This window comes from Perissodus microlepis, chromosome 12 (genome assembly GCF_051167445.1).
Source record: "Perissodus microlepis isolate ML-2025 ecotype Zambia chromosome 12, ASM5116744v1, whole genome shotgun sequence".
NCBI lineage: Eukaryota > Metazoa > Chordata > Actinopteri > Cichliformes > Cichlidae > Perissodus > Perissodus microlepis.
Genome location: NC_140472.1, coordinates 83490 through 103879, shown reverse-complemented (window position 1 = coordinate 103879; position 20390 = coordinate 83490). Strand labels below are relative to the sequence as shown.

General features: G+C 42.3%; 1 protein-coding gene across 2 annotated transcripts in view; it reads left to right on the top strand.

Annotated features, from left to right (window-relative positions):
- Positions 1 to 20390, top strand: part of zfr (zinc finger RNA binding protein) — a 41906-nt gene that overhangs the window by 18816 nt on the left and 2700 nt on the right. Inside the window, exons 8-19 of one of the 2 annotated variants that reach the window (XM_084946937.1) lie at positions 199 to 511; positions 6533 to 6723; positions 6806 to 6925; positions 7483 to 7628; positions 8228 to 8393; positions 8990 to 9192; positions 9896 to 10046; positions 10610 to 10751; positions 12674 to 12771; positions 13592 to 13687; positions 17666 to 17777; positions 19429 to 19526. In XM_084946937.1, coding sequence (XP_084803063.1) covers positions 199 to 511; positions 6533 to 6723; positions 6806 to 6925; positions 7483 to 7628; positions 8228 to 8393; positions 8990 to 9192; positions 9896 to 10046; positions 10610 to 10751; positions 12674 to 12771; positions 13592 to 13687; positions 17666 to 17777; positions 19429 to 19526 — 1836 coding nt within the window. Of the gene's footprint in view, positions 1 to 198; positions 512 to 6532; positions 6724 to 6805; positions 6926 to 7482; positions 7629 to 8227; positions 8394 to 8989; positions 9193 to 9895; positions 10047 to 10609; positions 10752 to 12673; positions 12772 to 13591; positions 13689 to 17665; positions 17778 to 19428; positions 19527 to 20390 lie in introns of those variants that run through there. The other variant, XM_084946938.1, reaches the window with a different exon arrangement.

Here is a 20390-nt window from a genome sequence, read left to right as displayed (position 1 = left end):
GCTTTGCAGTGGTGTAAGAGTTAGCATTGTTACAACAAAGAATGAAACACAGCAGTCATTTGAAGAGGCAGCCTATACTTTCTGTCCACGATGATTGTCAGTGCTCAAGCAAACCTGGCTCTACACAGGAATCTGTTCTAGTGTCTGCTGTATGTAGAATAATCAGAAAGCGTCTGTACACTCGTTTCTCTTTTCCAGGTTGTAAAACTCCACACCAAACTCGGTAAGCCCATTCCATCCACTGAGCCCAGTATGGTTACTCAGACATCATCCACCACTACAGCTGCTCCAAGCAAGACCACACTGGCTACTTTCAGCAGTTCCAGTACCACCAGCTCTCCATGTGTGGCTACCTCCTCCTCTCCTGCCTCCAGCTCCTCCTACCTGAGGCCCATTAACCTGGTTAGCAGCGGTGTGGCAGGTGTTAAGAGCCCCCAAGCCAACAGCCTTTCTGCTGCCAGTGCTGCTTCAGTGGGGAAAAAAGTCAACACCCCCAAGATCAACTTTGTAGGTTAGTAAGTTGTTTAACAGCAGTGCTCTTTGGTCTCATTGGCACCTGTTCATGAAAAATGTGAATAGTTCTGCTTAAAACAATCCTGCTTTATTTGTGACGAGCTTTCCTGATGATTGGAGGGAAACGGGAAGTGTGGCTTTTGATTAAAAGCAGAGAAACTGAAGTTGGGTCTGAAAATGTTGGTACTAACAGTCTGAATACCAGAGCAGGAGATTTGAAGCTTTTACCTTTTGTTACTTGTTTAAGAAGTAAATAGGCTGCCTCCTGGTTGATTTCCATGTCTTAATCACTCCTCTGCGTGATTTAAAATAAATGCCACCCTGCTGTATTTCACTCCGACTGACTTACTGGCAGGAAGTGTGGATCATGTCCTCTGGTGCAGCTTTTGTTGTTGTTTGTTTGTTTGTTTTGAAGCGGGTGGAACAAGCAGTTCAACTTGATCATATTTATAATCCAAACATGAATTAATGGCAGGACTTTAGGCAGTATTGTAGGATTGGGTTGTGATTGATAGGGGAGGGATTACTGAAGTTAAGCTGCAGGCAGTCATTTTTTAGGTTATTTAACAGAAAAACAATGACAGTAACCGTGTCTCATAAACATAGAATTAATCCATTCTTTTTCTTTTCTTTTTTTTAAGACTTTTATTTAACTTTTTTTTCCAACAAATACAAGACTGGTTCACATCCAAGACAGTAACACTGCACAGCACTAGAATATTACACATTCTCCAGAGTCCACAGAGAACTTGTGATAAATTATGTCCATAATTGTTGTCCATTAGGATCCAGTTTACAGGTTGCTCCCAGTGTTTCCAGTGGTTTCTTCCATTTGTCCACAAAAATTCGGGAGCTCCCATCAATATAATGTCCCAGCCTGATCAGAGTCATAACATCAATGATGAGTGACTTCCATAGAGAAATGGAGGGAGGCTCAGCCCCCACCCATCTCAACATAATGCTTTTCCTGGCCAACATTAACAGTGACTGAATTACATGCTCATGTTGTACCAGTGAAACAGGAATATATCCCAATATACACATTAATGGGTTTTCTGTCACCTGCTGACCAATGGCTGTACTAATCTTGGCGCAGACCTCTTTCCAAAATGACTGAATAATAGCACATTCCCACAAGCAATGGAATCTAGTGCCCACTCTGGCCTTACACTGGAGACAATTCGGAGATGTTCCCATATTATACTTACTATAAATATACAGAGAAATATACACATTGTGAAAATTTTGTGCTGCAGTTCTTTCAATCGGTTACAAACAGAGATTTTAGATGGAAGGAGCAGGATTTTGTCCCATGCTTGTATATCTATTTCACATTTAAGCAACGTCCCCCAAGATTTTCTCAACCACGCCAATTTATCCACAATTAGGGCATAAATCTCTGAATCTCTTTGATACAAAATGTTTATGCTCCCTATTACCCAGAAGAAATTTCTCCACCCGAAAAGGGGCTGTTGAGATTTGTAATGATTTAGCATTTTTTAACACATAATGTCTCAATTGCGAATACTTATAAAATTCAGTCTTTGACATAGAATACTGGGACTTCAGGGATTCAAATGATTTAAACTCACCATGTTTAAAGAGGTCATAAAAACTCTTTACACCTACTTTATGCCATCCCACAAAGCTCGACACTGTTTTGTGGCAGAAGGTCTGAATTATTTATAAGCATTGACAAAATATTAAACGGATGACTACTGTTAAAAAGTTTTCTCAGTTTTCCCCACGTCCACATAGCATTATAGTGGGTTATGCTTTATTACGTGAGGTAAGTCATTTAGGCGTTTCCCTAGAAAGCTAACAGGCGAGGATGGTTTACATAATACTTCCTCAATATTTGGCCATGGCAGCCCAGAATGTTCATGTATCCAGGAAGAAAGAAACCTCGCTTGTATTGAGTAGGGCTGTTCGATATAACGATATATATCGGATGACGATATAAAAACGTCTATCGTTTCATTTTACGCTGTCGTTTGTTTCGTGGTGTCGCAAAATAAACTGTTTACAGCAATATTTTTTTCACCGTTCTGATGGTCACTGTAGTGGCTATATTAATTTCTTAAAGTTCTCTCTTTCTCTTATATTTAATATAACCACACTACAGACGGACAAGCGCCTGTTTTTATGCGTTGTCGTTAGCAACAATGACTGTAACACCATCGCGTGTCCGCTTGTTTATGTTCCACATAAACCTTTCACAATAAAGCTCAAGATCCTGTTGAGACTTTTCAAAATAAACTGAATCACGTGAAAGAGCAGATTATTTATGGATGAGAAGTAAAAAAGAGCCGCCAGGTGCTAAAAAATAAACCTTAGACTCAAACGTTAGAACAGGCTTTTCCCCGCAGCACGCCGTGTAATAAATACTCACAAAGAAACGGCGGCCGTTACAACTTATGTCTAAAAATGTATCGTTTCATGCATCGGTTAAAACACTCGACTCCAGCTACATGACGCGCAGCTGGAAACACTTCACGCAGGTCGAGCTGCCCGAGATTCACAGAATTTACAGAAAATGTTACATTTTTGTGATTTATATCGTTAACAGGACGATAGATGTCTTATATCGGGATATGAGATTTTGGTCATATCGCACAGCCCTAGTATTGAGAGAACATAATTTTCTATGTTTGGCACTCCCCACCCGCCCAGATCTTTCGGTAACTGTAGTGTCTCCAATTTAATTTTGGGTTTTCTTCCTGCCCAAATGAAATCCACCATAGCCTTATTATTACTTTAATGTCTTCTGATTTCAAAATTGCAAACAACATGCCTGTGGGATATAATATTTTGGGTAGGATTACCATCTTAATGAGATTTATTCTTCCCAGAAATGATATCGGAAGTGACCTCCATCTTGTCAGCTCCCAAATATACAAAACCTGATGGTGCCCAGTGAAAAGGTCCCCTCCACTACACAGAGTCATTACAACAGATTTATCAAAATTTACTTTACATCCAGATATAAGACCAAAGTCCTTGATACACCTAGTAAGAACAAGTAGAGAGTTAGCAGGGTCAGTCAATGTCAGAAGAATATCGTCTGCATAGAGCAGAATTTCATGTTGTTTATCCCCAATTTTAACTCCATGAACACTTGGATTTTGTCTAATGGCCAGAGGCCTTGGGCTACCTTGGGCTGTACCTCTAGGCTCAATGTAACTGGGGAGGATAGCAAGCCGTTAGTTAACACAGATGCTGTTGGTGATTTGTATATAATTTTGATCCACCCCAGAAAGTTTTTTCCAAACTCAAATCCCATTCAATTCTACCAAATGCCTTTTTGGCATCCATAGAAACAACAATACAGTACAATTCTATTTATATAGCACATTTAAAAAAACCACAGGTATGCCAAAGTGCTTCACAGAACGAGCTAGAGCAATAATAAATACAAATACAAATAAAATATACTAACAGGCAGGTGACATAACTAACCAATAATACACCAGGCATAGTAGGCACAACCCGAAAGGCTGAAGGTTAAAACATTATAGATATTAATAAAGCGAAAAAGATAACTTGCAGTACACCAAAAATGCGGGCTCTAGGAGGCGGGGAATGCAAGGCTAAACAAATAAGTTTTTAATAACAACAGCCCCAGGCATTTGATGAAAATTTATAAAATGAATAATATTAAATAGGCGTCGAGTATTGTTATAAGAATTCCTCCCCTTAATGAAACCTGTCTGGTCAGCATGCACAATAGAGCACATTACCTTTTCTAGCCTAAGAGCCAGTATCTTTGAAAGTATCTTATTATCAACACCAAGAAGGCTAATAGGCCTGTAAGATGAGTATGACTCCGGGTTTTTATCTTTTTTAGCTATCAATGTTATATTAGCTTGGTACATAGATTCTGGGAGTTTCGATTCATTGAATGCTTTATTAAAAACCCTTAATAATAAACTATTTAACTTCACTTTCATTAGCTTAAAAAATCCTACTGGGAAGTCATCTGCCCCAGGACATTTCCCTGACTGCAGTGCAGATATAGCTTTATCCACCTCCATCAGTGTTATGGGTGACTCCAGCAGGCTAACCTGATCTTCAGAGAGCTGAGGGAATACTAAGTCGAGTTCAGCCTTGTTATGTCCATCTCAGACTGGTATAAATTTGCGTAGAATTCTCTAAAGCACTCATTAATCTGACGGTTTCCTACTTGCCTTTCACCATTCACATCCACAATAGCTGTGATAAAAGAACCTGATGGAGTATAACCAGAAAGCGGTTAGGCTTATTAGCTGATTCAAAAAGCCGTCGTCTGGCAAAAAGGACGTCTCTTTCAGCCTTTCGCATTATCAAATTACGCAAAGATGTCCTAGCAATATTAAGCTCACTTAATGTTTCAGCTGATTAATCGTTGTTTTCTTTTATGACTTTTGTATGAAATAATCACCCCTCTCATGTAAGCCTCATAACTATCCCATAAGGTTCTCGGGTCTATAGCATTTATTTCTAAAAATAATGTTTGCTCTGTTATGAAATGTATACATTTCTCATCCAAAAGGGACAGTGTGCTCATCTTCCAAGACATGGGGCGCTCAATATGTCTCATGGGTTGAATGGTTAGGAGTGTGGTCAGAGAGACCTATATGACCAATCTTTACCTGCTGAACCAACTGACTGATACACTTGGACATAAAAATATAATCTATACGAGATGCTGACAAGTGAGGGTTAGAGTGGAAAGTGTACTCTTTAGATAATGGATTATAGTGTCGCCAGACGCCCATAAGGTCAAGCTCATTTACAATTTGCCAAAGGGCTTTGGAATGTTTTGTCAAAGTAGATTGTGGGGGAAGTTTATCCATTTTTGGGCATAAAACACAGTTAAAGTCACCCGCTAATAATATATTAGCACAGTCCATGACCACTAATTGACTAAATAATACCGTGTAAAACTCGCCATCCTGTGCATTCGGCGCATATATATTACCTAGGAGAACAGTTTCCCCATGCAACATACCTTTAACCAAAATATATCTTCCTTCATTGTCCTTGTGAGTGGCTGTAACAGTGAAGGGAAGATTTTTGTGTATAAGGGTAATAAACCCCCTTTTATTTGTGGAGTAGGATGAAAAAAAATTTGACCAACCCATTCTCTACAGTATTTGTTATGTTCATCATCTGTCAGATGGGTTTCTTGCAAAAAAGCAACGTGAATCAAATCTTTCTTCAGAGAATTTAGAATTGACTTTTTTTCACCACATTGTTGGACCCTTTAACATTCCAAGTACTTATCTGACATATAAGAAGAGTAATATATATTTTGTGTTGTTACATATTTAACCAAATCTGCATTTGACCAGTCTGAACCTATCAACCAAAATAATTGAGCATAAAACAAGAACACTGGTTCCCAGCAAAACCTGAACACAAAGCCTGGAAACCTCAACCCTCCCCAACACAAATAACAAATCCTCAGCGTCGCACATGGTCTCATTTTCGGGGCTATTGCTGGCTACTATGTCACTGCTAGCTTTCGCTTTGACTCCTCGTTTGCATATTTCTCTCTTTTTGCTTGAATCGAAGGTGTGCAAAAAACTCGTCTAAAGACATTATATAAACATTCGAGGCAATTTGTTGGCAAAATGAGCTAAAATACTAATATTTTACAGCTGGCCAGTGCAGAGCTCATAAACTCACATCTGCTCAGCGCAACGCATCACATGACACATCACGTGGTTAATAGGTTCAGACTGGTCAATTAATCCATTCTAAATACATAGGAGCAGGTTTTTAGGTTTGTCCCTCCACCACATTCAATAATCTAAAGATTGGCATCTTAATAAAATGCCTGGCTAATGTTGGGCTTGAGTGTCCTAAGAAATCACACGTTTCCTGTGATAAACAGTTTAAAGGTACAGAAGTGAGCATCAAAAGCATACATTTCCTTTGTAATCCACTAAACACACGAGCTGTATAGTTGTTCTGTGACTGTACTTCACTTTCTAGGTTTTATGATGATTAAATACGCGTCATTGGTGACATGCAGGTGGGAACAAATTACAGACCACAGTGAAGATGGAAGATTCCAGGGCAGAGGCCAAAGTCGAGGCCTCTAAGCCTGTCGCAGCCTCTTCAGGGTCCCAGGAACCCAAGAGTGACATTCCAGATCTTTCCACATCATCCCTTGCTGTACTGCAGAGTGATGTTCAGCCTGTTGGCCATGACTATGTTGAAGAAGTGAGTTTGAACAAACTGGGACATACTTGGGAACAATGCAGGAATTCAAACTTGGAGTCTAATGTGTTGCTTTTTTTTCCAGGTCCGCAACGATGAAGGCAAAGTCATTCGCTTCCATTGCAAGTTGTGTGAATGTAGTTTCAATGATCCAAATGCAAAGGAGATGCATCTAAAAGGTCGCCGGCATCGCCTGCAGTACAAGGTTAGTCTTCAAGCACTTCCCCAAATTAACAGCTGACAGCAGGAAATGCTCTTTTGATAACACGTGTTCCTATCATACACATCTGTCTGTGTGTTTGAGCACTGCACAGCTAAACTCACCTATCTTCACATACAGTGTTGTGCAAGAAGTCACTTTGCTATTTTTTTTCTTTCATTCAGCCAGACTGTAGCAGCTTCTCCTCAGTGACGACAGGGCACATTTTCCTGCCACACATTGTACTTTATTTACTTCACTCCCCTTAGACAGACGCTCAGACTGCATGCCCTGCTTTGTCACGTTGCACACGCTCCTCTGGTCGTGCCCCGTTGTACTCGATGCTTTTCAGAGCCTCTCTCAAGGATGGAACCATTGTTGTCCACACAAAAGACAACTTGGCAGACAACTAATTTTAAACTGTATCTCACAGCACTTTGTTACAGTATCATCATCATCATCATGATGTCATCCCTCGTGGCATATGGTCAGCCTTGGGGCACAGCTGCTTAGCCTTACGTTTATAACCGGTCGAGTTCTTGATTGCAGTTTTTGTTTTGTAGAAAAAGGTAAACCCAGACCTCCAAGTAGAAGTCAAACCCAGCATTCGAGCCAGAAAGATCCAGGAGGAGAAGATGAGAAAGCAGATGCAGAAAGAAGAGTATTGGAGAAGAAGAGAAGAGGAGGAGCGCTGGAGAATGGAGATGAGGTATGGCTAAGATCTTGTTATTAGTGGGTGGAGATGGTGGAGTCATGTATGCACCAGTGCCTTATCAAAAGAGGCGACCCTCTGCACGGAGGGTGGTCACCTATGGGCTGTAATATTATGTCTGTTTGCGTAATTGGTTGTTACATTTTAATAATAATAATAATAATGGATTGCATTTATAAAGTGCTTTTCGGGACCCCTCAAAGCGCTTTACAATGCCACTATTCATTCACTCTCACATTCACACACTGGTGGAGGCAGCTACAGGTGTAGCCACAGCTGCCCTGGGGCAGACTGACAGAAGCGAGGCTGCCACATCGCGCCATCGGCCCCTCTGGCCAACACCAGTAGGCGGTAGGTGAAGTGTCTTGCCCAAGGACACAACGACCGAGACTGTCCGAGCCGGGGCTCGAACCGGCAACCTTCCGATTACAAGACGAACACCCAACTTTTGAGCCACGATCGCCCCCATTTTCCTTCTATAAAGTACAACAGATGATACACACTTTTTCCCCAGGAGCAGTGAAACGTTTCTACATGGTGCAAGAAGCAGACAGATAAAATATTTGAGTGAGACCAGTTCTGGTTTACATTTTCAGGCGTTATGAAGAAGACATGTACTGGAGACGCATGGAGGAGGAACAGCACCATTGGGATGAGCGGCGTCGTATGCCAGATGGAGGATATCCACAAGGGCCTCCGGGCCCTCCCGGTCTACTCGGAGTCCGCCCTGGCATGCCCGGCCTGCAGCCTCAGGGGCCTGTGGTAGGAGACGTCTTTGGGGTTTTTGTAATAAGACACTAATAGAGTAGTTGTAAAATAAATAAGCTCTCAACAGAGCTTATGGTTGACGGTGCCACAGACTGAAAGCTCTGTCCCCCAGTCTTTAGTCATGTACAGGGAACAACTAACAAAGTCTGAGCCCATCACTGAAAACAATGAGCATGCTGGACTTAGCAGTGAACAAAAGGAAACAAGAGCCTGGCTGATTTTTAGGATATAGTTCTAGGAACTGTGGACCAGGAACTGTGAACCCCCTCTGCTGCCTGCGGTTCTGTTGCACTAACGAGCATTTGAGGAAGATTTATGGCTTTTGCAGTGAAGGCTCCAAGAACTTAGCTTTTCTCTTACCTGGTTATGTATTCTGAGTTTGACTACGATGGCCATCTCTTGTTTGAATTGAAAATACAATTGATAGTTGTTGTTAAAAAATAACGCGTTTTTTTTTCTTGGTTTGGCTTTTAAGAGGTGAAATGTATCATTTGAAAGTCTGTTTTTTATACCTGTTTAAGCTTTTTGATCTTAGCGCTGGCATGTCATTTAATAAAACCTAAACCTGTTTGAACTGTCCCATCTTACAGCCTCCACGCCGGCCTGACTCCTCAGATGACCGCTACGTTATGACCAAGCATGCAGCCATCTACCCCTCAGAAGATGAGCTTCAGTCCATCCAGAAAATTGTGTCAATTACAGAACGTGCTCTCAAACTGGTGTCTGACATAATTACAGACCAGGACAAGACCAAAGAAGAAGACAAAGAGAAGAAAGAACCAGCAAAAGACAGGTCTGTGGGTGGATGACAATCTTTAGTTTTAGTAGTAGAACTGTCTTTGATGAACCCCCTAACCCACCGAGACAGTTTCAAGGTCAGTCAGGAGCCAGTGCCTAAGTTCAGATCATTTCTGTTTGGCAGATCTAATAGCTCTTTACCACTGGTGCGTACTCAGCCTGGCTCTTTTAGGGTGTGCGGTTAGGTTGTAGTAACCTTGAGGTTAGAGGTCAAGTTGAAATGTGTGATAAGCTGAGCACACAGTGATGCAGGGTTTTGATATTCATACTGTGGGTGCATCTACTAGGTGGCCATTGCCACTATTTTTAGTACCTTCTCCTACTTAGTACCTACTTCCAGCTGCGTTGCTATAACAACCCAAGGCACATTGAGGTGGTGCTGTTCACATGTATATAGTGCTGCAGAGCTGTGCCCCCCGTCTTGTCCCACATGTGTGCGCTGGGTCGGAGATGCTCTGAATCTCACTGTACGTGTGTGTAGTGACAATAAAAAGGCAAAACAACTGACACAGTGCAGTCTGTGCTCCTGGGGAAGGAGGGGGTGTAAGATTGTGCCGAGAACCACTTACTCCAAGGTTTGACTCTCGTGTCCAAAGAAAAACTGATGTAGTGACATGGCTCTCCTGAGGCAGGAAAACTCGCTTACTTAGAGGGATTTCAAGTCTAATAGTTGCTGTTGTGCTTTGCTCATTTCCCAGAGCCCTGAAGGGAGTGATGAGGGTTGGTGTCCTGGCCAAAGGCTTGCTGCTCCGTGGGGACAAGAATGTCAATCTCGTCCTGCTCTGCTCTGAGAAGCCCACCAAGAGCCTCCTCACCTCCATCGTGGAGCACCTCCCCAAACAGCTAACAGTAATATCTTCACCATGTCACCCCACACTTGTTCTTTAGTGGCAGCTTTGACAGACTCCCCACTTAGATCACCCGCCTCAGTTCGGACACAAGGCATACAAACTGCTATTTTTATGAAGACCAACTTCTTTCTTCAGATTGACTAAATATTTACTTGTGAATATGCCTCAGAGTAATCTGTTGGATGAGAGTATTGATACGGCAGCCTGTCATGTGATCTGTTGTGTACTTGCACCAGTTCCAGTATTTTTGTGCCCCACAGGAGACTTCCTGAGGGGTCCTCATGAACTGAATGAGGGTATAAGCTGGATGGGTTCAGCAGCTTTCAGGGATGAAGAAGCTCTGATTTTCTTGCTGTACATTACAGAGTTACCGTACGCACACACAGACTGGGGCTGCGATGCAGAGTAACCTCCCCGCTATGGAGCTGGTTTACCTTCTTAACTATCACAGGGTTTAACTATACATATGAAAGTGTCCACTGAGCTGACTACGTACGCCCCTGAAGTTATTTCTTTTGGAAATGAATTGATTTTCACTTTTTAAAAAATGTTCTCCTCCAGATGGTAACATCAGAGAAATATGAAGTCAAAGGGTCTGTCCAGGAAGCAGCCATCATTCTGACGTCCTGTACCGAGCCAAAGATGCAAGTGACAATCACGCTGACTTCACCCGTCATCAGAGAGGAAAATGGCCGGGATGGAGGTTGGAAACCCAAGACAGCCTTTCGCTTTCTTTTTTTTGATATTTATCTCTCTGTAAAATCAGTTTCAGTATGTTGGTTGACGCTCTGAAGAGCACTGTCCTGCTGGCACACGGTGGTTTTGCCGTTGTAGTCCATGTTCCTTATTTGATTCAGCTGAAAGAGCTCATTAACATGAGAGATCATTTCTTACCTTTACTGTGTTGTGCACAGTGTGAACTGCCTTTATGTAAACAGCAAATTATAGTTTTTAAAACCTAAATGAAACCTCAGATTTCTATAATCTGCTTTATGAGACGTCCAACCTAAATATTGTCTGAGTCTTGTAATTGCGTGGTTCTCATTACTACTTTGTTTTGTTGTAAAGAAATGAAAAGGGTATGTGCCAGCAGTATTGCTCTCGTGCTTTTGCTCTGTAATTCTTACCTCTCAGATGCTATCGTTATCCTTTAAACAAAGCATGATCAGTGTTTGCATTGTGTTAAGTCTAGTTATTCCCAGGTGAGATTCTGTTTTGTTTCCTGTGTTTCAGGGGATTGTTTCCATTTTGTTGTTGGGAGACATACATTACTTTTTTTCCAAATTTCCATCAAGCTATGCGACAAAAGACAATTCCTGTACGCGTCTAAGTGATAAATGAACAGACGTAGGAGACACGACATTTCTTAAAGTTTAATCTGAACTAGTTGTGCACAGGTGGGAATTTTGCATTGCTTTTTGTAATCAAGATTTGGCCGAGTTGGAGAAATTTGGTTGTGATTTTGTCACAGGAAACAAATGTTCCTTTTGTGTACTGAACACTTCACCATGCTGACGTCCCCTGTTCTAAAGTGCTCCCCTGAGTTGATTGGTGTCGTCTTTTTACATAAACTGCACTCAAAATTGGGCTCAAAGCGGCTCATGTTTAGCTAAAAGCAAACACCTTTAACCTCAGACATTATGGAAAAAGGAGTACAACCGATTTGAAGATGGTCAGCTATTATACTGAATCAGTAACTGTGATGATTGTTCTGAGGATTATTCTTAGGGGAGTATTAATAAAAGTTCAGGAAAGGAGACTATGGCAGAGGAATCTGTGGTTGCACCTGAATATGGCTTCTGGTATATAATGATTGTTGGGGTCTTATTCCAAACTACTGATGTTAGGTTTTTGCATGCATGATATCCTAACCCTTTTGTTTTCTTGTACTTCTCCTCTTCAGCAACCATTGCTTCCTCTTTTTATATATTTTTTATCTATATCTATATATATCTATATATAGATATATATATCTGATGTAATATACAACTTGAGCACAGAGTTAAATTTTTCCTCCCCCCTCCCTTTCTTTCGACACTAGTACATCGTCTCCTATGAAAGGGTTGGTAGGGCCTGAGAGCTTCGGAAGGATTTTTGACCAAGGTTTTCTCACATCCCAAAAACTTTGCCACACCTACTGTTGCTGTGCCACTTTTTTTATCAGGTCACTTGCTATTTGCCCGTTCTTCCTAATTGTAACACAGTTCATCATTAGCTGTCGAATCCCTTGATTCTCAGTGCTTGAACAAGAAACATCTACAAAACGTCCATATTAATTTACAAGTTGCCAACAAACACAATTACCTGATAAAACAGTTTTGGCTTCAAACATTTGTGACCAAACACTCAGTGTAGCTATGGTATTGGTCTGTTTGTCTTAGGTGAGTCTGTAAACATAATGACCTAACATGCTGTACACTGTCTGTAAACAAAGCTTTGACATTAGTGTTTTGCTGTGTTTTTCAAGTGTCAGGGATCTCTTTGAAATTCTGAAAAAGCAAGTGTAGGTTGTTACGGAAAGAGAAGCTGGTATGTGTGGCAATGTGTTTGTTCTCTGCCAGCCTCGCTGACCTGGTCAAACACCCATTCCTCATCACCATTTTGACACTTGGAATTCATTTTTAGATGTAACCTCGGGTATGGTGAAAGACCCAGTGGACGTCTTGGACAGGCAAAAATGCCTTGACGCTCTGGCTGTTCTGCGCCACGCTAAGTGGTTCCAGGTTCGGAACATCATTTTACTTTCTTCTTGTAGCCTTATGAGATGCATTATTTCAGTATATTCATTTGTTTGGTTTTTTTGGGTTATAATTAAACTATAGCAAAAACACACACACACACATATATTCAAGGATGTCATCTGTGCCAACAAAAATCTGGTCAAAGTATGTTGTATGTAGAGATGATAACCCAAGTTCATTTGAATCTCTCACAAAAAAAACTCCTAGCAAAGAATTGGCATCCTTGTATCTCCAATCCAATTTAGACTGACATATAGTGACATGTGATTCCATAAGGCTGCACAGTAACCAGCACAAGGTTGTACCATCCAGAAGTGCTTTCATGTTCAATGTTTGTATTGTTTTATTCTATATATTTTGTACAATGAGGATTGAGAGAAAAAGGAACATCTGTATATTTTGCTTTGATTTTGCTACCAGGCAAAGCACAGGCAAAGTAAAACAGATTTCCTTGCCTCTTTCAGTCCTTATATTCTCCTCTCAGGTGGACTCTTGTACTTTAAGTCCCTGTTTGTGAGATACCTGGACAAATCTGGGGTCAGGGTTTAGAAGATGGCAAGAAAAGTCCTCATTTCTTGTGCATCTTGCAAACTGTGACTTCCCTTACTAACTGCGAGGTCCAAGACTACTGGGAATGGCAGCTGATTGCAAACAGTTATGGCTTATATGCAAATCGAACCATACTCAAGCTTCCATTATGCACAGTAGTGTTTGGAGCCTCTACAATGAAACTGATTAACGTGTTTGGTCCATCTCTTATCACGCTGGGTCACTCCATAAACCTAACTTTATTGCATCAAAGGCTAGAGCCAATGGTCTTCAGTCCTGCGTGATCATCATCCGAATCCTGCGAGACCTCTGCCAGCGAGTTCCCACGTGGTCAGCATTCCCCGGATGGGTAAGTGCCATTAACATTAGACCTCAACCGCAGTGCGTTTTGACACTTTGCGGTTTTTATAATGGAATTGTAAAATTCAGAGAAATTTCTATGGTGGTCTTGACTATCCTTCAGATGCCCCCCCAGGCACCTCATTGTGTGGGTTAATATGCTGAATGAAGTCTGTTTAGTGCTGGAGGAAATGGTTCATTTGTTGCTTTGCCTTCATGTGCATTGAATTGATATTACAGTCACAGAAAGTGTTGTGGTGGTTTTGATAAATTCAATCAGATTCTCAAAGACTAAAATGAAACAAAAATAGAAATGAAATTTCCTTAATTTTCCATTTCTGATTATAGAAGAATGTTCTCATGAAAAATAAAAATGCAGGGACGAAGCTACCCTGCCCAGGATGGGTATACAGAGGCCCCACTACAGAGTCCCGTTCACAGCTGGTGGGCACATCCCAAAGAGAAGACAACAGTCCACCCTCCTGTGGCCTTACCACCTCCACTAGATGCCATAAGGGTCAAGTGACAATCAAGGGCAGAGGCTGTGGCATTCCAGTTCCTGGCTGCTGGGACTGGCTATAGAGATCGAAAATGTGACGTCATTTCCGGAGTAAAACCGCAAAGGATTGTAGGTACAAGTGGCTACTGCGCACAAGACAACAGTCACACAGAGATAAACAGAGACGCAAAGAATGGCAAGAAGCTGTTGTATTATTAACTGCCATAGCCGGTCGCATGACAGCCGCTGGAAGCCGACGGGTAAAGCGATCGGTTTTTATCGGATTCCTTCGTGGAAGAAAAATTGTTCAAGTCATGTTTCCGAAGTCACGAAGAGGCGACGGAGGGCCTGGATTGCGGGGCAAGTCCCGAAACACACGGTGGTACAAGAAATCCCTTTCACTGGAAAGAACAGTGACTGTCGCTGCCCCCTCTCTCTTCTAGTACTGCGAAGAGACAGACAGGACGGCCGGGGACGTCGCTGGGTTTTCTTTGCCCCGTTCTGATTTTAGTGGGGCGACCGTGGTTCAGGAGGTTGGGGAGCTCATCTTGTAACCGGAAGGTTGCCGGTTTGTTCCCCACCTCTGTCTGTCTTGGTCATCGTGTTCTTCTGTCCTTGTGTCCTTGTGCAAGACACTTCACCTACTGCCTACTGGTGTTGACCAGGGCAGCTGTGGCTACAACTGTAGCTGCCTCCACCAGTGTGTGAATGTGAGAGTGAATGAATAGTGGAATTGTAAAGCGCTCTGAGGGTCTTGAAAAGCGCTACATAAATGCAATCCATTATTATTATTATTGCTGTGGCTGATGCCACTGGACTTTTAGTGTTGTTTTATGTTTTTACTGTGTGTTCTCCCTGGCCAGAGGTGTTTTTAACTGTTTTAAATCTTTTATGTGAAATAAATTATATTTTAGTAATCAAGTTTTATATTGGTCTATTGCCTTGGCTACTCCACTGCTCTGTCTGTTTTTTGAAGGGCTGCCCTTAGAATAAAACCTGGTGTCCACCTACATATCTGGCTACTCGGAACATGTCAGTGTCCTGTACCCATCCGCCGGTAAACTGGAGCTGGGTTTGTTGCAGGAATCTGAAGTTACCAAACACTTCATGAGTATATGCACTCACGCTTAGGACCATATAATTATAAATATGAGCCCTTTGATTTTTTTCCTCGTACCTTTTTTATTTATTTTTTTCATTTTAAATCTTTTGGCCTTTTGTCTGTCTTTGTATGGACCTGCCGTGCTCTCCTTCGTTTTGTACATAACTGCTTTTGGAGCAAATAAAATGCAAGTAGGGATTAAAACAGCAGAATTAATGGTTACCCCTTGCTGGAAGTGCTAGCGCGTGATGCAGTGTTTTAATTTTGCTGCCACTCGTACCTGCAATGCAACGCGCGAAAGTCACGTGGTCTGTCGATCTCTGAATGTCACCTCTTTGGTTGGGAAGGAGCCTGAACTGATGTGTGAGGTTAAAGAGACACTCTGGGATCTGATCCAGTCTCGAGCTGTCCTTGGTTAGAGGCGGTGGGCAGGGGTGGGTATTCTTGTACCCCTCTGGCTGTCTACCTGTATGTTGGGATTTTTCCAGTGAATATTTGGTATATTGGGACTCGATTGTTTCCATTGACCTTTGTGTCAGGGAACAAGTCCTGACTTATCGTTTGTAGTTATGCACTGAAAAACAGTTCCCAGTACCCATTCTGCTTCAGCCGTTTCTGCTGGTACTGACTTGGTTTTTAGGGTTTCCCATTAGGTCGTAGTACCTGGTACCAGGTAATTTTTTTTTAGTCTCTATTCGGCTGGTGTACTAAGCGATCAAAGTTGATTCAATGTACTCCATTGTTGTGTTGTGTGAGTCACATACTAATGATGTCATGGGGCTTTCCACTGTTTTGCTGTAACGACCTCACACACATTAGTTGGTACTCGATTGTAATGGAAAACGATCAAAGCCGAGTAGAGTCTAGCCGTGTTGAGCTGAGTGCATGCTAGTGGAGAGGGGCGTTTAGAGCCACTGGGTGCAGTGCTGGAGGGTAACCATTTCTCAGCGCTAATGTCCTGCTGAGAGACTTCGACCCTCATGTGGCCAACGACGGTGAGACCTAAGGGGGCGTGACTGGAAGAAATGGCCTGCCTGATCTGCGCCTGAATGGTGTTTGGTATAGACATGTCATTAGCACACAAGTCCAATAACAGAATAACATGTTTGAACATAAGGGTGTTCATAAGTGCACGCAGCACTGGGACACCCTAGGTCACGGGTTGATTTTGTAATTTGGTGCACTAAATGTGGATGGAGTGCTACTGAGCTCAGGACATAATCCGGCAGTGGAAGGGCTACTTCAAGGATCTCGTCAGGCCCACTAACAAGCCTTTTGTAGATGAAACTGAGTCCAGGGATGAGGGGGAATGATCCGCCCAGTACCGGTGGCCCTGGGGTATATCGGATTGTATTGGTGAGGAGCATCAGCTTTTCATTTTTGTTGTGGAATGCTGGACCAGCTCATTGTCCCCTTGAGGACATTTGAAATGACTTGGGAGTTTGTCCTTAATTCTTAAGGACATGACTTTAAGGTCATGTTTATCGGCTGTTGATTTTTTTATTTTTTTTAAAGGCCTGACACTTCTTCTTTTGTCCTCCACTTGTCCAGTATCTTCAGATTTTTATTTATTTTTTGTCAGGCCACACTGTGCACCCTGGAGAAATCTGCCAAAAACTTAGATGTTAAAGCTGTGAGAATTCCTGCTCCAAACGTCTTGGTGCATGCTCAGTCCATAAACACAGAAGAGCCACCTCGTCAGGCCAGGACACTGCAGTCTATTTACACCTACAGGCCAGTGGACACTGTTTCAATGATGAGGATGTAACATCCTGGACAGGGAGGAGCGCTGGTTTGAGCGCCGTGTCAAGGAGGCCATTTACGTGAAAAGGGAAAGACCATCTCTGAATCGAGGAGGGGGCCTAAGGGTCCATCTGTCACCATCTTACAATGCTGTGATTGCAGCCATTCCCCAACTCTCTGTGAATGGGACTCATGGCCATTGATCAGTGGTTGTTGATCAATGGTCATCACGGTTTGCGGATCAATAAACTGAGATCCCAGCCCATTGTTCCTTCAGTGGGCTGTGAGGTCAGTGTCCTGTTTATAAGGTGAGACTGAAGAAGTCACCTGATGATGATGAAACGTTTCTCCCACTGAAAACATCTGGATGAACAGAATCAGCTGTTTGGGATACTGCTCAAAGCCATTTCAAACCTTCCACTGAAAGTCTGGCTCCTGACTGTTGAACTGTGTAAATGCTGAACTCAGCAGCTACAGCACTAACAAAGTCAGAAACATTTCTAAAGCTTTGCTGGTATATTTGAAATATTTAAAGGTAGTGTAAAATATTAGGTATCTTAATTAATAAAAGTGATGTGAGAAAAGCCACGATGCTGTTCCCAACCATCTCTAACATCTTCTGTTCCTCTGTGTGCTCTGTTCAGGCCATGGAGCTACTGGTCGAGAAGGCCATCAGTAGCGCGTCTGCCCCTCTGAGCCCCGGTGATGCACTGAGACGTGTCTTTGAATGTATCTCCTCTGGGATTTTACTCCCAGGTAAGGTGGTTTGGCTTTCTTTTGCATTGTTAGTTTTGTACTTGGAGAAAATTTATTCCATTTCTGTTCTTAAATCAAAACTAAATGGCAGAAAGGTGGGCCAGTTCTGCTTCGTTCTTGGCTTTTGTTGAGTTATTAAAGTTTTGTATTCTCCAGATTTTATTTCTTTTCAATTTTTTCTTTTTGTTTTGGGGTTATCTTCATTTCCCCTCAGTTAAATTATATTTTTCATTAGTTGCAGTCATGTTAAATGTTCTAAAATAGGTGGTATTTGTCAGGGAAACATGTAAGAAATGTCTAATAGTAGCAAAATGTCTTTCAGCTAACTTCACAATGAGAGTTTTCTGGGTTTAAGCTGTTGTCAGGCGGCTCTTTCACAGGAGGAACTGAAACCATTGTTCTGATCAAAGCTACAATTTCCCAATTTAAATAAGGCTATTTCACCACTCCCACTGACGGTCATTGTGTGACTGTGGTGAATGCATTCATTATGAATCAAACTTCCTTCCCTTTGTTCTGATCTGGGATCTGATTGCTTCAGTCAGGGAAGCTGAAGGGCTTCAGTAAAATATCACCAACAAAAATCAACCCCTGTAGCTCTTCAGTGTCCACAGGTCAGAGGTGCTGAGAACGTGAAATACTGAGGGAGCACTGAATTGTGAACATTTTCAGGACTGATTTTATAACCATGCAGAAGTATTGGGTGTGTTTCTGTACCCACGTCCTTCATTGCTCCTAATTCAGCTAGGTTTCTTTTAGCAGTTAACATTTGTTTACCTCGTGTGCTCTCCCGACGCTTGGATCGAATTTCAGTGCAGGCAAATTCAAAATACATGCTCCAAAGGAACACTTTTAAGAGCACACCAGATGCAGATATCTGGGCATGAAGCTGTGTGCACCCATGGCTGTAGATCAGGAGGCCGATCCAAATAGCCTTGGGGGAGATAGCAAGCCCCAGTTTTTCTGTGATGCATCCTTTGGAGCCGGGGTGTGAATGTTGGAAAACAATTAGCATAGGAAAATGCCCGGATGAATGGATGAAAGGAGCAAGTTATTTGTGGTGAGTTTTTGCAGCAAGTGAAATCGTTCACTGGCAATCAGGATAAGATGGTCCGAGTTTGTAGAGTAGATTTGCTTCTGTTTGCTAATGTTTATAGGACCACCTTGTGTCTTCCTTATATATTTTATTTTCCCTTGCTGTAAGAGCTCTGTAACACCGAAATGTCTCATCCCTGGGATAATAAAGGTTTATTCTATTCTGTGTAAGAACCAGCCCATTTACAGCTCATATTTGAGGGCTAAAAATCACCTTGGCCAGCATGCTACTGTCAGTCAATATTGTAGGAGTACAGTTCACAGGCAGCTTTCTTACACTGGGACGTTGCCCTATTAAACATATGCAGGACTTCCACATGCTTGTGGGTACGGTGGCAGTAAAGGCTGCACTTGGTGTAAACGCATCTAATGCTTTACGCAAGAAGATATAAAGAACCAGATCTGTGACAATCAAAGGGTTTGATGGGTGGTTTTATATTCACATTAGAAATCGTGACGTATACTCAAACCTCCAACATCTGGCCTATTGGCTGGTTGGTGTGTTGATCAGTAGGATTTGAATACCTCCTAATGAAGTGTGTTTTTTTCCTACTAGGTGGACCAGGACTGGTAGATCCCTGTGAAAAGAAGCCCGTGGATACCCTGGCAACTTTGGGAGAGCAGCAGAGAGAGGACATTACCTCAAGTGCCCAAGTAAAAAAATCTATATTTCTGTAAACATGCAGACACGTTTAGCATTTGAAAATTTTTAAGATGAGTTGCTGCTGCTTTTGTTTGATTTTTAAGATTGTGGTTACATGATCATAAAGCATTTCTCCTTCAAAGATCTGAACAAACCACCTGTTAGATTCAGCACCTGGCAATCTGATTGTTGTGTTTGACATCATTAGCATTAGAGATAAGATCAGATGACCTTTATTAATCCCACAGGTGGGAAATTTCTTTTGTTACAGCAAAAGTGCAAAGTTATGTACTAGAAATTAGAAAACACTGGAATGGAATAAAATAAAAAATAAAATACTATATACAATAGAATAAAATAGAATACAAATGCTATGTACAACTGAGTAAAACAATACAAAAGTACAACTTTGTCAGAAAAAGAGTATTGCACTTAGTGTTATTGCACATGTGTGGATGTGTTTGATCAGTTGAAGTCTGACAGCAGTGGGGAGGAAAGAACTGCGAAATCTCTCCGTCCCACACCGTGGGTGCCGCAGTCTCCCACTGAAGGAGCTGCTCAGTGCTGTCAGAGTCTCCTGCATGAGGTGGGAGATGTTGTCCAACAGGGATGACAGCTTAGCCACCATTCTCCTGTCACTCACCACCTCCACTGGGTCCAGAGGGCATCCCAGAACAGAGCTGGCCCTGCGGATCAGCCTGTTCAGTCGCTTCCTGTCCCCAGCAGAGATGCTGCCGCCCCAGCAGACCACACCATAAAAGATGGCTGAGGCCACCACAGAGTCATAGAAGGTCTTCAGGAGTGGGCCCTCCACTCCAAACAACCTGAGTCTCCGCAGCAGGTACAGCCTGCTCTGCCCTTTCCTGTAGAGGGCG